The following is a 17,283-nucleotide window of genomic DNA, read 5'->3' as shown; positions in this document are numbered from 1 at the left end:
ACTGGTATTCAGAAGCATTCAGGAGGCAGAGCATAGCCATCATGGCCAATAGCCACTGAAAGTCTTTTCCGTGAATCTGTGCAATCCTCTTTTGAAGCCATCCAAGTTGCTAGCCACCACTGCTTCCTGCAGAAGTGAGTTCCATAGTTTAACCCTGCAGAGATTTCCTGCAACAAACCTGACTCCCCCTCCCTCCAATTGGCATTTGGGAAAGTGATGCAAAACTGTGCAGCGAAGTGTTGAATGGCACTTACTTTGATGCAGCCTCATCTAACCTGCCCCGCAAGCAGACCAGAACGAATGCTGATGAAATAGTCGGTGTCATCTCATCTCCCTGCAAAGAAAGCAGTGTGTGCATCCCCATTTACCAGCATCCATTGCGCTCCCACCACTGGTTTGGGAAGTGATTTAGCATTACATTAGCTGCAATCCATATCTACCTTATATCTATCCTGTCCTTTCTTATGAAATGCTCTGTTTTAATGTTTTCCCCACCCGAACCCCCCCCCAGCTTTGATCTGAATTGAGGAAAAGAATGGCCTGTCTGCATGTTAGGTTGGTAATGTGTACACAGCCCAATTCAGGTTGAATGCTCAATGAGTCTCAACTGCCCAACAGCAGCAATAAGGAAACAAATTTGCTCACCTGTATTAGACTGCTGAAATGAGGGGCGAACAGGAGTGGAGCTCTGTCTTAAAGGGTATGAGCTCAGTTCAGTTCTGATCTGCAAAAGAGACTTCTCCTGTTCAGAAAGTGCTAGGGGGCATCCCTGTTCTTTAATTCTATCTGTAGGCCTTTTTGCACCTGGCTCAGAGATGTACCATCGTGGCGTGCTGGGCTAAAACAAAGCAGATCAGACAAGCGTTTCGACTAAGAGCATGAGAAGGCATTCGCTATGAATTTCCCAAGGAGTAAAGGATGTATGAGGAGAAAATGCTCTCCTGGGTTGTAACTGTTTAAGCCCAGAAGGATTTCATTAGAACATAAGAAGAGTCTGCAGGATTGGAGCAGTGGCCCATCTCGTCCAGCATCCTGTTCTCATGGCGGCCAAGCAGGGACTTGTGGGAAACCAGGAAGCAGGATTCAACCACAAGAGCCCTCTCTCCCCTCCTGTGGTTTCCAGCAACTGGTAGCCAGAAGCATTGTTACCTCCAACTTTGGAGATAGAGCGTTGGCATCCTGGCAAGTAGCCATCGATAACCCTCTCCTCCACGAATTTATCCAATCCTCTTCTAAAGCCAACTAGATTGGTGGTCATCCCTGCCACCTGAGATTTGGATCCTTTGCCTAGAATCAGATGGAAAAGACACCTCAGTGAAATTATCCGGTGGGAACTCAAGACACCATCTTCCCTAAGAGAAGGCTAAACAACCAGAAGTCACTGTTCTGTCTTCTGATGGTGGCACTGAAATTAGAGAGAGGCAGTGTACTCATTGAGATCTCGTAACTTGAGATTTCTGGCAGGGCAGCAGGGTGGGGGCAGCAGTGGCAGGGAAGTGAAAGCAGGGTGCCCCCTCAAGCTCGGCAGTGCCCCCCCCCCATTTCCTAAGCATAAAGGCCCATTTCATTCCCCCAATTAGCTCCCCCGATGAACCTCTTCCTAAGCTGCCGTCTTTAATTGGGTTGACTACAGATGGAGGGAAGTACAATCAGCGTTCTAATTGTGAGACGCAGCTTGATTCCGATTAATATTCCAAAAACAAGGTACATGAGCTGCAGTTGGGAGTGACTCTCCTGTCTCTTTGCCACTGAATCTCAACTCTAGAGTCATTAATATAGCACTTTAGCATCTTTTGTTGTTAACCCCTTGTGGTCAGAACAGAGCATCCATCTTGATCATCAAGATGTCCCACATCTCTGGTTTAGGAGCATAATTTTTTTCCTAATCACCTGTTGGCTGAAATGCATTTTTTCATACTTGCCAATATCATCTCCGGGGGGTTGATGTGGACTGGGTTAATGAAGGCGCTTGACTGGACACACTGAGCAAGCATCTTTGACTATTTGTACATGGAGACGACATCACACAATGCTCATGCAGATCTCCATAGGGATCCAAACACAAAAGAACCAAACTTGTCGGCCTTCGCTTTAAAAGCAAACTATAGGTTCACTGTGCAATTTGTTGCCCCAATGCAGAGTTTGGTTCTAGGCTACATTCCCAGAAAGTGTACCATTTAGGGGTTCTGGAGCAGTGCTTGTAAACACTTAGAACCGTAGTATTGTAGAGTTGGAAGGTATCCCAAGGGTCATCTAGTCCAACCCCCTGCAATGCAGGAATCTCAGCTAAAGCATCCATGACAATCCAGTATCCTGTTTTCACAGGCGTCAGCCAGATGCCACAGATTTAGAGGGCATCTCATACCTGGAGAAGAATGTTTCTTTTGATTCAGCCTTTGACCTTTCTATCTCCTCAGAAGTCACAGGACCAGAGGAGTCCATAATGCCAGCACCTTTCCAGTCTTAAGACATTATAGACACCAGCTCAGATGCCATAATAGATGCAGGTAATTCCTTTGTAGCAGGACAGCCAGTCAAAAGAGGCATGATAATAGCCGTCAATTGTATAAGTCCTTCCTTGATGTGTTTATTTGTTCGATGGCTTCATCAGGGTTGCCTTACATCCTGGACATTACCATGATTTCAAAGGCAGAAGTGACGTCCAGGGAGAATTTCTGAAAGGTGGCGCTTTGTCCTGTATCTTAGGCAAGTCAATTCAAAAATCATATTTCTGTAAAAATAAAAAGCCAAATAATTTCAGGTTTTCCTTAAAAAGACTCAGCAATTTTGGGGTCTTCCTAAAAAGAGCTCAACAACTTTCAAGGTGTCCGGGCATAACTTTTTGAAATATGGCAACCCTAGCTTCATGCTTGAATTTTCATTTTGTGGTTAACACCAGGAAAGTCTAATGGTGGAAAGTGTTCTACTGGTGCCCAGCTGAGTCACTGGAGAAAAGATGGCTTTGCGTGCAGGCTATGTTCTTGGCTTGAGGCGAGCTAATTACGTTCCATCATGGTGGGGAAAATAGGAGGGAGGGAAGGGCTGTTGCTGAGAGGCAGGTCAGCTGCTTTGCATGCAGAAGGTCCCAGGACCAATCCCCAACAGCATCTCAGGGACTGAACCTGGGAGTGTCCCCTCCCTGAAATCCTGGGCAGCCACATGTCTAGTCCATGTAGACATTACATAGCTAGATGAACTGGTGGTCTCTGTATAAATCAGCTCCCTCTGTTTCTGATGTGTATCCTATCAGCTTTAACATGCTTGCTGCTTGCCTCTGAACAAAACCTCCAGCCCCTCTTTTCAGAGACACGTTGGTTCACTGCTTGGCTCACGTGCCCTGAAGGTCTTAATTGCCCCACAAATTCAGATCCTGGAATCAGCATTTTGGAGCCATGGAGAGATTTGAAAGGATCCTGCAATTATCTATGTACTCTCTGTGGACTGTTTGACCTCTTCCATCCTGTTTTAATGTGTAGGCAGTGCTATTAATAACACACCCAGATGGGATTATATTTGCAGCAAGCTGAGTCAAATTTGGTGCAACGAAGAAGTCGTGTGCCCCCCTTCCAGTCTCGAACATTCCGTATCTCACTTTTAAAACAGTTTTTTTTTTTTAAAAAAAATGCATTTTATATCCCACCTGTTTCCTCCAAGGAACTCAAGATAGAATACGTGGTTCTCCCCTTCCTCATTTAATCCCACAACGGCCCTGTGAGGTAGGCTACGCTGAGAGGCAGTGATTGGCCCAAAGTCACCCAGCAAGCTTCATGGCTGAGTGGGGATTTGAACCCCAGTCTAACACTCTAACCACTATGCCACACTAGCATGATACAAGCTGCTGTACACATGGCATTCAAGCAACAAGTGCTACTCTTGCCCTTCTGACTGCAAAAGCAAAGTGGAATATGTCAGCTGACCCCCATGTCAGAAGGCCAGACAAACTGAAACGAGTCTGTTAGCCGTGGTTACTGAATTGCGGGGGGGGGGGTCAGACTAGATGCCCCTTCAGCTCCCTTCCAAGTCCATGATTCTGTGAGTCATGTCACCGCTGAAAGGTGAGGCAGTTCTTCTTTAGTCTCACAGATAAGAAAAACAAAGATAAAAATTGCAAAGTTGGAAGAGACCCCAAGGATCATCTCGTCCAACCTACTTCATGGAAGAAGAAGAAAAAGAAGAAGAAGAAGAGGAGGAGGAGGAGGAGGAGGAGGAGGAGGAGGAGGAGGAGGAGTTTGGATTTGATATCCCACTTTACCACTATCCAAAGGAGTCTCAAAGCAGCTAACATTCTCCTTTCCCTTCCTCCCCCACAACAAACACTCTGTGAGGTGTGTGGGGCTGAGAGACTTCAGAGAAGTGTGACTGGCCCAAGGTCACCCAGCAGCTGCATGTGGAGGAGCGGAGACGCGAACCCGGTTCCCCAGATTACGAATCTACCACTCTTAACCACTACACCACACTGGCTCTCAGGAATATGCAGCTGTCCTGTATGGGGATCGAACCTGCAACCTTTTCAGCACTACTCTCTAACCAACAGAGCTATCCAGGCTGTCAAAGGCGAGAAGGACTGGGAAAATTAGGATATTTTGGGCAGCAGCATGCAAAGAGAAACAGGGTCTGCCTTGAGCATGTAGGCTGAATGACTGACAAGTGGGGATCCATTTGGATGATTGACGTCCGCCCACGCAAGCAGCTCAGTGCTAGGAGCTGGAGGCAGAGGGGCATTTTTTGATCACATTTTATAGTGTGTAAAATGTGCCATCTGGGTAAGAGAGGAGGATTGCTTTAACTTTGCAAGGTATGGCTTGTCTGCGCCAAGTGATGTCAAAGATAATTTTGTGTGCGTCCAATGAGGGTTTCCATAGCAACATTTAGCATTTAGACGGATCGAGTGGGTACCCAGAATGGTTGTCATTATGAAAAGAAAGAGAAGAAGAAAACCTGGCTGCTAAGTGAGAGCATTTTGTTTTAACCATTTTAGTCTCCTTCCCATACAAAGGGAGGGGGAACCCTAACCTGCGGTCAATGTGATGTACAAACCATCACTGAAGAAGCATAATGGTAATGAATGGGATCACGCGTTATGTTGCAAACCATGTGTGGGAGGTCAGCATGCCTTATAGGGGGTCACTAATGTCTTTGGCCCCAAGGTCACATTTGGAATTTGGAGAGTGGCCGTGGGCACCACCCTCTCCAATTCCTTCTCCAACACAGCGCCCTCGCCAGCTCACGTTCTCTCGCAGACTCAAAGAGAGGAAGCACAATTCACCGACTCAGCTTCTCCAAGAAGCCTGGGTAGAAGTTAGAGACAACAGAGTTTGCTTGATTTTACATAAGATTCTTCTCCCCCTCCTAAGAGGTGACATGAGAGCCATCTTCAGATACACAGAAGCTTGTTTTCTGCTTCTCCAAAAGAGAGGATTCAAATGACAAGGAAAAGAGATTCCGACTAAACATTAGGAAGAATTTCCGGAGGGTGCAAGCTGTTCAGCAGTGGAATGGATGACCTCGGAAGGAGGTGGACTCTCCTTAGTCAGAGGTTTTTAGGTAGAGATTAGGTGGTGATCTGTCAAGGATTCTTTAGCTGTGATTCCTGCATTGTGGACACGGGTGGCGCTGTGGGTTAAACCACAGAGCCTAGGCCTTGCCGATCAGAAGGTCGGCGGTTCAAATCCCCACGACGGGGTGAGCTCCCGTTGCTCAGGCCCTGATCCTGCCAACCTAGCAGTTCGAAAGCATGTCAAAGTGCAAGTAGATAAATAGGTACTGCTCTGGCGGGAAGGTAAACGGCGTTTCCGTGCGCTGCTCTGGTTCGCCAGAAGCAACTGAGTCATGCTGGCCATATGACCCGGAAGCTGTACACCGGCTCCCTCGGCCAATAAAGCGAGATGAGCGCCACAACCCCAGAGTTGGCCACGACTGGACCTAATGGTCAGGGGTCCCTTTACCTTTACCTTACCTGCATTGCAGGGGGTTGGATTAGATGACCCTCGGGGGCCCTTCCAACTCTATAGTTCTATGATCTGCCAGAGATGTCATGTGATCCAGAGCCTTGGGCCTCTGGCTGTGTCAGGCTGGCCAAGTGGGTTTCGGGGGGGGGGGGCAGGGATACCACTCCATTGTGCTGGGATGGGCATGACCTTTCCCGTAGGGTGAGAAAGGCTCTTCCTCTGCTCTTCCTGCTGGAGCCATTCCTGTAATTTGACAAAGGCCAATTGTTCCCAGCACAGCTGCTGAAGAAATGAAGCTCTATGCCCTATCGCTGCTGTGGCTCCATAGAAAAAGAAGCTACAAGTTTAGAAGATGTTTTACATACACTGCTCCCCTCAGTCACTAAATTCCATTTCCAGGGGGGGGATGATTTTAAAGTCTTTTTGAAAAGCTAAAGTGCTCTTCGCCAACTTGGTGCCTGCCAGGTGTTTGGGGCTACAATTCCTATCAGCCCCAAATGGATGGGAGTTCCAGCCCAAAGCATCCAGGGGGATATTTTAAACTTGAAACCAAAGTTCCACATTTGAACTTATCCAAATTTTGCCACAGAGTTCTCCAGCCAACCATGGTGTTCAAAGGTGTGTATACGTAAAGTACCCCTCAAGAAATGCATTGATTCATGGAAATAGCATGCAAAGTTGCATTATATTTGGAGGCAATCCTTTGGGGGGGGGAGTGTGCATCCGTCCAAATTGCACAAAACATGCACATTGGAAGACGTTTGCTGATGAATTTTCATTTTCATAAGGACCTCTTTTTTAAAAAGGGGATGGGGAGGAGAAACAGATGTGGAGAAGCAGAGAACTGAATTTCAGGTGTGGGGGGGGGAGATAAACTGCAAAAATCTGAAATGGAGAGCTCGGACCAATTCCTAACCCTAGCCCACTCCCTTTTAAATATCCCATATCAAGATCCCTCTCCTTTTAATCATATTTCCTGAGACAGGCTTGGGCACAATTGTCCAAGTTTAGCAACACACACAAACACCAACCCAGCTTGACATTCCAAGAGGAAGAACTGCATGTCCAGGAAAGCAGAAATAAAAATGGTCTGAAATGCAGCAGGAGGGTGTGGCTAGTGAAAGCACACCCTCTTTCCTTCTTGCACTGTCTCTGTAACTCCTGCAACAATCGAAGGGCTTGTTCTGCACGAAGTGGTCCAAAGCGATTCCTCCTGGGTGTGCCAAGGAAGTCAGCCTGATATGTTCCATGAGCTTCAGTTTCCGTCGCCTGCTGCCATTGGCCTCCTTCCATTGCTGCTATGGCCTTAAGAGAATAGGAGAAGAGAAACAGAACATAGGAAGATCCCTGCTCGATCAGGCCTCTGGGAGCCATCCAGTCCAGCATCCTTTTCTCACAGTGCCAGCCAGGTGCCTCAATGGGGAGCGCATAAGCAGTGGCAGAGGAACCCTCTCTGGTACCCGGGGCAGGATGCTGAGGGGTGGGACGAACTGCCCGGTGGTGCACGTGTGACATCCATATGGACTGTGCTTGTGCGGCAGCCCGTGCACTCTATACAGGATGCCACACATGTGCACTCCGTATGGGATGCCACACATGCGCAGTCCATACAGGCTGCCGCTCGTGCACGCCATCCATACGGGCATCCATACGGGCTGCCGCTTGCACAGTGACCGTACGGGCTGCTGCGCGAGTGGCATCCCATATGGATTGCGCATGTGTGGCATCCCGTACAGACTGTGCATGTGCGGCATCCCATATGGAGTGCACACACATGGCAGCCTGTACGGACGTCCGTATGGATGGTGCACGAGAGCGGCAGCCCCCACACTGACTGCACGCGCCCTCGGCCACTCTACAGCTGGGGGGAGGCAGGGGCCATGTTCCATGAGCTTCAGTTTCCATTGCCTGCTGTTTAGTCTGAATACCACACAATATTTTAAGCATTTAGATATACATTTGTTCTCTTTACTTATTCTGTTTGAAAGCACGACCAGCATTTTTAAATGGGCACAAACTGCTTCAGAAACATTCCCTGTAATGGAATGATGTTGTAGACAGCAACCAATCTGTCCTGTACACAGCCAACCTTGGCTGAAAATTTGCTGAGCTGCTTTTCTCTACACTTGACAGGTGGGGGCCCCGCCCACTTGTTAGGGTTATCCCATCCTGGGGGGTGGAGCTAAAGGGCTAGTCATCTAGGCCAAGAAGCTTCTTCGCCTCTGCAACCTGATGCAACAAACCCACTTTTGATTTTTAAGGACTATCTGTGGTTTGGAAGTTGACAGGGAAATAAATGCACTGAAAAGTGAGGGGTGAAGGAATTATTAACAAGAAGAAGGATCAGACTGAATGTTCAATATAGACCTCTGCATAAGCTTTGTACAGGCAAACCAGGTTGGATACCCAGTAAACTAGCCTGGAGGATCCCTTTGTGTTTACTTTGGCCCTGATTCTGCTGCTCTCTGCAAGGAGAAGCTTAGACTCCTCAGTCAACTACTTCCTCCTGTGTCCCTTGCCAGGCTCTGCAGTGAAGCTTCCTTCCAAGGCAGTAGCAAGGCAGCTGCAGAGCATCTTGAGAAGTGGGAGGGAAGGAACAGATGGATGTAGGCTGCTGCTCTCCTTTCTGATGGACAACAGTCATGAAAGAGCAAAAAGCTCTCCCCCCCCCCCTTTGCAGCTGCACTTGGAGCCCAGTGGATGTCTGGAAAATAATGTGCAGAATTTCAGGGCTGCTGGAAACCAGGTGGCGATGGTTTGCTGCTTTCCGGCAAAGGCTCCCTCTGGCCCTACCGATCTGGTACTGCAGGAAAGAGGCTTGCAGGAGACTCTGGTGTTTGAATCGGGGATCAGAGCCTCCAAATATACAATGCTGCAGTCTGAAAGCGGCGTGCTAACTACAAGACAAATGATGAATGACTGCAGAGCATCTGCTTTGCATGCTGAAAGTGGGAGATCACTGACTAAATCCCACTGCTAGTCAGCACCGAAACTACATGGTAGACAATGCTGAGCTGATGTACCAAAGGATCTATTCAGGAGAAGATCATTTCCTCTATCCTTAAGCAATCATAAGAACATAAGAAAAGTAGTCCATCTAGTCCAGCGTCCTGTTCTCACAGTGGCCAACCAAACATGCCAAACCCACAAGCAGAATGTGAGCCCAAGAGCCCTCTCCCCTCCTGAAGTTTCCAGCAACTGGTGCATTGCTGCATCTGATCATGGAAGCAGAGTATATCACCATCCTGGCTAGCAGCCATGGGCAGCCCTCTCCTCCCTGCATTTATCTAATCTTCCTGTAAAGCCATTTAGGTTAGTGGCCATTGCTTCTTCCTGTGGGAGTGAGTTCCATAGTTTAGCCATGTGCTGTATAAAGAAAGACTTTCTTTGATGTGCCCTGAAATCTCCCAGCATGCAGCAGCAGCAGCATTGAATGTCCATGACTTCTAGTATTAAATTAATAAGCAAACTTCAATACAAAGTGCTTCGTTTTCTCTCGTGGGGCTTCCATTCGTGGGTCATCATCTCCACCCCCTAATAAAATGGAATTAGCTTGTTAAGGGAGTGAGCGACAAAGGGGAAAGAAGGTCACGGAAATGTTGCCAAATGTTGTCCTGCAACGATGCAGTCAATGGAATTTGTTTAATCCTTTAAAAGCAAGCTGAATTCTGCACCAGGGAGCCAATGTCTCGTGTCCACTGCACCCTTGGGGACCTGTGCTGTCCACACCGGCCTGCCCTTGTCATTCTGGAGTGACTCCCAAACCAAAACATCTCTGAGAGAAATGAGCATCTGCAAGAGGTTGGGGGCCCTCTTGGCCAGAGCTTGTATTTAGGTTGCTTGGCAGCGGGTCTGACAGGCCACATGGTAGACGGGCTAATCTCTCGCCCCTTATCTCTGCTCCCCCATCTGCCAGGCATGTCCTCCTCTGTGACCTTGAATGCCTCGTTTTAGGGGAAGGGAGTGGGAAGGGGTGCAGAGAATGAAAAGCGCAGACATCCTCAGCTGGCAACTATTTTAGTCTTTACTGGGCTCTGCTGCAGTTTCCTGCACTAGTGCAGGCATAGGCAAACTCCGGCCCTCCAGATGTTTGGGACTACAATTCCCATCATCCCTGACCACTGGTCCTGTTAGCTAGGGATGATGGGAATTGTTTTTTTTAATAAATTTTTATTGATTTTACAAAGTTTTTTAAAACACAATACAAACATGTAAAAAGACATACAAACACGCATAACTTCGTAACCTTAATCTCATAAACCTTGTTTCTCGGACTCCCCCATACCTCCCCTTTCTGCATCCCAATATCCAAAATTTTTCAGCAACTTCTAATAATTCTGTCAAAAAGAAATGTCTTACTAATCTTTCCTCCAATCTACTCTTATATCGCTGAAACCCTTTCGTTCTCAAAGCCTTGACATTTCAACATCCATCAAGTTTATAATAGTCCTTAAGATAAATTTTGAATTTCTTCCCGTCTTCTTCCGTCGTCTCCTTCCCCTGATCACGGATTTCTGCCAGTCATCTCAGCCAATGTCATATAGTCCATCACTTTCATCTGCCACTCTTCCAAAGTGGGTAGCTCTTGTGTCTTCCAATACTTTGCGATGTGGATTCTTGCTGCTGTTGTGGCATACATAAAAAAAATTCTGTCTTTCTTTTGCACCAATTGGCCGACAATGCCCAAAAGAAAGGCCTCCGGTTTTTTAGGAAAGGTACATTTAAGTACCTTTTTCATTTCATTATATATCATTTCCCAGAAGGCCTTAATCTTTGGGCACGTCCACCAAAGGTGGTAAAAGATACCTTCAGATTCTTTACATTTCCAACAGTTATTGTCAGGCAAATGATAAATCTTTGCAAGCTTGACTGGGGTCATGTACCACCTATAGATCATTTTCATAATATTTTCCTTTAAGGCATTACATGCCGTGAATTTTATCCCGGTGTTCCACAACCATTCCCAGTCAGCAAACATAATGTTATGACCAATGTCCTGTGCCCACTTAATCATGGCTGATTTAACTATTTCATCTTGTGTTCCACTTCAGCAACAAGTTATACATTCTCGATAAAATCTTGGTATTGGGTTCTAACAATTCAGTTTCTAATTTTGATTTCTCCACCTGGAAGCCGATTTTCCTATCCTGTTTATACAACTCCATTATTTGAAAATAATGGAGCCAGTCTCGTACTTTAGGTTTCAGTTTCTCATGACTCTGTAACTTCAATTTGTCTCCTTCTTGTTCCAAAATTTCCCAATACTTTGGCCATTCGGCCTCCATATTGGGCTTTTTGAATGCCTTAGCCTCCAAGGGTGACAACCATCTAGGGGTTTTATTTTCCAACAAATCTTTATATCTTGTCCAAACATTAAACAATGCTTTTCTGACAATATGATTCTTAAAGGCCCTATGCACCTTGATTTTGTCATACCATAAATATGCATGCCAACCAAATGTATTATTAAAACCTTCCAAGTCCAAAATGTCTGTATTCTCGAGGAGCATCCACTCTTTCAGCCAGCAAAACGCTGCTGCTTCATAATACAATTTTAAGTCCGGCAGGGCAAATCCCCCTCTTTCTTTAACATCTGTCAGTATTTTGAATTTAATTCTGGGCTTTTTGCCCTGCCAGACAAATTTCGAAATATCTTTCTGCCACCTCTTGAAACAATCCATCTTGTCTAGGATTTGCAAAGTTTGAAACAGAAATAACATTCTAGGCAATACATTCATCTTGATAACTGCAATTCGGCCTAACATTGACAATTTCAACTTTGACCATATCTGTAAATCTTTTTTGATTTCTAGCCAACATTTTTCATAATTATCTTTATACAAATTCAAGTTTTTAAATGTCAAATAGACCCCTAGGTATTTCACCTTCTTAACCACTGTCAAACCTGTTTCATTCTGAAATTTCTCCCTCTCCATAGCTGTTAAGTTTTTTTCCAACACTTTAGTCTTTTGTTTATGATGGGAATTGTAGTCCCAAACATCTGGAGGGCCGGAGTTTGCCTATGCCTGCAACTAGAGTGAAAAATGAAGCCAGCCGTCAGCCTCTCTCTCTTTTCACCAGCAAGGCTGGAAACTGGCAGCAATGCTTCTGAATACCAGCTGCTGGAAGCTGCAGGAGGGGAGAGTTGCTGTTGCACTCAGGGCCTGCTTGCATGTTTCCCAATGTCATGTCTGGTTGACCACTGTGAGAACGGGATGCTGGGCTAGACCTTAAGGCGGTCTCTTGTGATAGCAGAACCTCCATGCCCAGGGACACTCTACCTCTAAATACAAATAATGGGGAACAACAATTGGAAGAGTGGTTGTTGTGCTCAGGTCCTGCATCCCATCGGGGGCATCTGGCTGGCCACCGTGAGAAGATGCTGGACTAGTTGGTCCACTGGACTGATCTAGCTGCAAGGCTTTTCTGATCTGTGTGAGGCTTTTGCATTCCCCACATCTGCAAGCTGGTTGAAAAGGCTGCATTCCCATGCAGTTTAAGAAAGGCAGTTACACATTTCTTCTCTTCATTCCGGCTTACCTGGTTTCTTAGGCTTCCTGGTGAAATTCATGCTTGATTCTTTGTGACTAGGCTTGGATACCCAAGAGCAAAATCCAAGGGTGAAGGGACGGCGCTGATGCATTCTCAAGACCAGGCTCCCCCAAGATTTAGACAGCAGTGGGCCCCCACCATTTCCGTGCATATGGTGGAAGGGAGGAACCAGCTATTTACTAATTTACTAACTGAAAGTTTAGCCCTTAATTCAGTTTTGTGGCTGCAAGCAGGTCAGGTTCCCTTTCCAGGCAGTTTCTGGTGAGAGTGATCAATCCACGACTTTTGTGGTGATGAAGACTGCATTTCACACTAGGGACAATAACAGTAGGTTAGATTTTCTCCTGATCTTATTTTTGCAAATACACTTTCCTAGAAAGACTCGATGGACCTTGACCTGCAGGTGACTTTCCCCCTTATCTTTTTCTTTTTTCTTTTTTAAGCAATCTAAAAACAGGACTGTCATTCAGGATATATATGAAAACATGACTGACCTTTTCTTGAATGTAACAGGATAGCTCAGTCGGTACAGCATAAGACTCTTAATCTCAGGGTTGTGGGTTCGAGTCCCACACTGGGCAAAAGATTCCTGCATTGCAGGGGTTGGACTAGATGACCCTCGTGGTCCCTCCAACTCCTATGATTCCATGATGCTATGATTCAGGAACGGTAGCTGTTCAGTGGCCAGATATATCCTGTCAAAAGAGCTGGTGATTGTAAGGGTGCCTGATGGCACCCTCTGCTGGTTAAAACCTTGCTTAAACTATCCTCTCGAAAATTGTTTCTCTGTATACATTTATTGAGGAAAATAATCCAGTTTAATGTGGATTAAATATCTCTTTCTCAGCTTTTGAAAATAAAGCTTGGGCTTGCTTTGAAATTGCTGTCACTCTAGCCTGCATAGGACTTTTCAGGACAGATAAAATAAAGTCTTTATTCACACGGCACACAGAGCATGGTGCTGATAACGCCAAGGTTGCAAGTTCAATCCCCGTATGGGACAGCTGCATCGCAGGGGGTTGGGCTACATGACCCTCAGGGTCCCTTCTGACTCTATGATTCTATGTCTATGGAATTTGCTCCCACAGGAGGCAGTGATGGTCACCAGCTTGGATGGCTTTAAAACAGAGGATTAGACAAAAGCTCATGGAGGAGAAAGCAGTTGACGGCTACTAGGGATGCGGGTGGCTCTGTGGTCCAAACCACAGAGCCTAGGGCTTGCTGATCAGAAGGTCGGCAGTTTGAATCCCCGCGACAGGGTGAGCTCCCGCTGCTCGGTCCCTGCTCCTGCCAACCTAGCAGTTCAAAAGCACGTCAAAGTGCAAGTAGATAAATTGGTAGCACCCTGGCGGGAAGGTAAACGGCATTTCTGTGCGCTGCTCTGGTTTCTCCAGAAGCGGCTTAGTCATGCTGGCCACATGACCCAGAAGCTGTACGCTGGCTCCCTTGGCCAATAAAGTGAGATGAGAGTTGCAACCCCAGAGTCAGCCACGACTGGACCTAACGGTCAGGGGTCTTTACCTTTACCTTTTAGCCAGGATGGCTATGTTCTCCCTCCACTGTTGGAAGCAGTGATGTTTCTGAATACCAGTTGATGGTATTCCAAGAGGGGGAATTTGTCCTGTTTGGGGACTTTCCATTCATGCATCTGGTTGGCCATTGTGAGAAGAGGAATTGTTCTCTCTGGCTTGCTTCTGTAGGGAGATTTGAGGACCCGAGCCCTGAAGAAGAGCAGAATTTAGTTCTGCAAGTGGATTAAATCTTTCAGATGCCCCAGTAGGAATCCCACAAACTCAGCGGGGGGTGGGAGGAGAGGCTTCCCTCCCTTACCTTCACAAATGGAAGTCAGAAGCATTGCAATGGGACAATAAATAGGAGGGAGAGAGAGCCATGCAATGCTGGGGAGGAGAGAGTATTCCCCATGCTCCTTGCTCCAGAATAGCTTCCTCATTTAATACCTGGCCACTGCACCACTCCTGTCACCAACTGGGCTGGCAGCTTCAAGAGGTTTACGTATCTTGATGCACAGCAAGCCCCTGATTATGCATTTCCAGGGAGCTCGAGCATCTGCTGCTGGCTAGGTGTAGCCCATTTTGTGGTTGCAAGAGGCAGTGTGGTGTAGTGGTTAGAGCGTCGGACTAGGACCCTGGTCTCCACTTGGCCCTGGAGTCCTTGGGGGTCAGCCACTGCCATCCCTCAGCCTAGCCTACCTTACAGGGTTGTTGTGCAGATGAAATGAGGAGAAGCCACCTTTGACTCCTTGGAGGAAAAGGTGGGATATGAATGCAGTGAATAAAACAAAGTCTAGCTGTCTTAGGGGAGAATATGCATCTGTGCTGCAACAGCAGCAGGGTGGGGAATATCAGGCCAGGGAGCAAAATGCCCCCAGAGCTCTCCACCTGGCCCTCCAAATTTTCCCAAGCCACCCCCCCTCTTTGCAGGCATTGCCCCTCACCAGCCTCACGTCACACTTTCCGCAAGTGCTTTTGCCTGGCTGGAATTTGCCCTTGACTTGTGAGGGTTCCCCTTGCTTGCCTGGAAGGATGAGGGGGTAACAGCGTGTCTAGAAACTGGCTTATGGCACAAAGGTAACATAGACATCAGTTGCTCCGCCCACCTTTGCCTCTGGTCCCACCCACAACCGCCATGCGCCCCCCCCCCCAGAAGGTTACCTAGTACGGAATGTGGCCCTTGGGTCCACAAGGCTTTCCCATCCCTGTGCTAGAGGCAGGGCCAGATTTAGGTTTGATGAGGCCCTAAGCTACGGAAGATAACGGGGTCCTTTATATGTCCACCTTTGTCAACAACAAATTGGCACTGTTTTTTGTGTTGAATATACGCTATATGGTAATTTATGGACCTAATAGGTATCTAAAGCCATTTGCACATAACAAAATATGTATTTTATCAAAGTAATTGTTGAACTGAAATTTTATTTTATTGTTTTCTACCTTATATTTTGGAAATGTACATCCAGGTGTGTGTTTTTTCATTTACATTTTTTTTAGGGGCCCCAAGAGAGTGGGGCCCTAAGCTATAGCTTGTTTAACTTATACGTAAAACCGGCACTGGCTAGAGAGAGGGTTTTGTTTTTATTTTTCAAAAAGGAGAATTGCGGGAAGTCACATGGTGTCGCCAGGAGGGGAGAGACTATTCAGAATCCGTCCTCCTTTCCATCCACCCACCTGGTCTGGTTTCATCTCCCTGCCTGTCTGCTCTCTGCCATCAGAACAGCACACTTCTGTGTATTTATAGATGGCAAGACGCCCATCCCTGGACGAAGGGAGCTAAGGAACTTTGAAGTGGTGAGATGTGAAGCGATGAAAGGGGAGCCGCATTAAATGAGTCTCCCAGTGAAGCAGTGTCAAAACAGAATCCCTGGCACACAGTAGAAATTACCTGCAAGTCTGCCACTATCTCCAGCAAACCTTTGAAGCTCTTGACATTGACTGAGCTTCAAAGCAGCCCTATCCTTGCAAGAAGGCCAACTCTTCCAAATCACAATCCGGCCGCTCCTTTCGCCATGACTTTGTTTGTGCCTCAGCCAACCCAACAACCTCACCCAGACTTTGTGGAAATTACCGAAAAAGAGACACAGGACTTTAAACATTTCCGGACTTGTGGCACATCGTCTGGATGAGACCCCAGTAACAACGACAACATAAATGCTTCTAAACCGAGTACTTCCAGTGCCTTATTTGGGTCACAGATGACTCCCTGTTAATGGCAGGCAGCGGTCTTGAAACATTTGTACTTGAATTGTTGAAAAGTTGCTGATCCCAAATTCTTGCTCTGTTTTTGCAGACTGGCCGGATTGAACCAAACTACCCCAAAGTGTGCGGCCATCAGGGGAACGTGCTCGACATCAAGTGGAACCCTTTTATTGAAAACATCATTGCATCCTGCTCTGAAGACACCTCGGTAAGTAGAAAGCAGCAGAATGTACTGCCTGTTTCAGGGGAAGGGGGTTCAAAAGGATTATTGGGGACCCTTCAGACTGGTAGAACTTTTGCAGGTGTTTTCTGCAACACGTAATTGATGCAATGAGAGTGCTTTAGTGGTGGGCTTATACTGGACCGCCCATAAGTTCTGCAGCATTTCTGTGTGTGGAGGGGCACCATGACAAAAGCTGGACATTAGAACGTCAGAAGAGGCTGCAGGATGAGACCACAGGCCCATCCAGTCCAGCGTCCTGTTCTCATGGCATCCTGTTTCCAATGGAAAACCCACAAGCAGGACCTGAGCACAAGGGTACCCTGCCCCGCTGTGGTTTCCAGCAACTGGTATTCAGAAGTATCTCTGCCTCCACATACAGAGGAGGAGCCAGCCTGGCCAGAAGCCATTGATGGTCCTCTCTGCCATGAATTTGTCTTATTCTCTTTTAAAGCCATTTAGGTTGGTGGCCATCACTGCCTCCTATGGGACTGAGTTCCATAGTTGTTTGTTGTTGTGGTTGGTTGGTTGGTTATTGAATTTATATACCGCCCTATACCCGGAGGTCACATAACAAAAGCAATATAGAAAACCACAAAATATATAATCAAAATAAAAACAACAACCCAGTAACCACCATCCCCACTTCCTTTTACCTGTCCTGAATCTTCCCACATTCAGCTTCATTGGGTGTCCATAAGTTCTAGTGTTATGAGAGAGGGAAAACAACTTTCCTCTATCCATTTTCTTCAGGCTAAGCATAATTTTATAAATCTCTATGAAGTCACTTTTTCCTTGCCTTTTCTCTTAACTTGAAAGCCCCAGAGGCTGCACCCTTTAACAAGCTACA

At 46.7% G+C, this 17,283-nt stretch overlaps 1 protein-coding gene and 1 long non-coding RNA gene across 2 annotated transcripts in view; one reads left to right on the top strand and one right to left on the bottom strand.

Annotated features, from left to right (window-relative positions):
- CORO2B (coronin 2B) overlaps positions 1 to 17,283 on the top strand; it is an 80,221-nt gene that overhangs the window by 43,920 nt on the left and 19,018 nt on the right. Inside the window, exon 3 of the mRNA XM_083475160.1 lies at positions 16,305 to 16,421. Coding sequence (XP_083331286.1) covers positions 16,305 to 16,421 — 117 coding nt within the window. The remainder of the gene's footprint in view (positions 1 to 16,304; positions 16,422 to 17,283) is intronic.
- On the bottom strand, positions 656 to 2,673 carry LOC310693362. The gene is made up of 3 exons (XR_014519128.1): positions 2,366 to 2,673; positions 1,150 to 1,287; positions 656 to 838 (listed from the first exon to the last, which is right to left on the bottom strand). It is a non-coding gene; the product is annotated as an uncharacterized lncRNA (long non-coding RNA).

The sequence above is a fragment of the Podarcis liolepis genome, assembly GCF_965112155.1.
Source record: "Podarcis liolepis genome assembly, chromosome: 14".
Classification (NCBI taxonomy): domain Eukaryota; kingdom Metazoa; phylum Chordata; class Lepidosauria; order Squamata; family Lacertidae; genus Podarcis; species Podarcis liolepis.
This window is presented reverse-complemented; position numbering and strand designations above follow the sequence as displayed.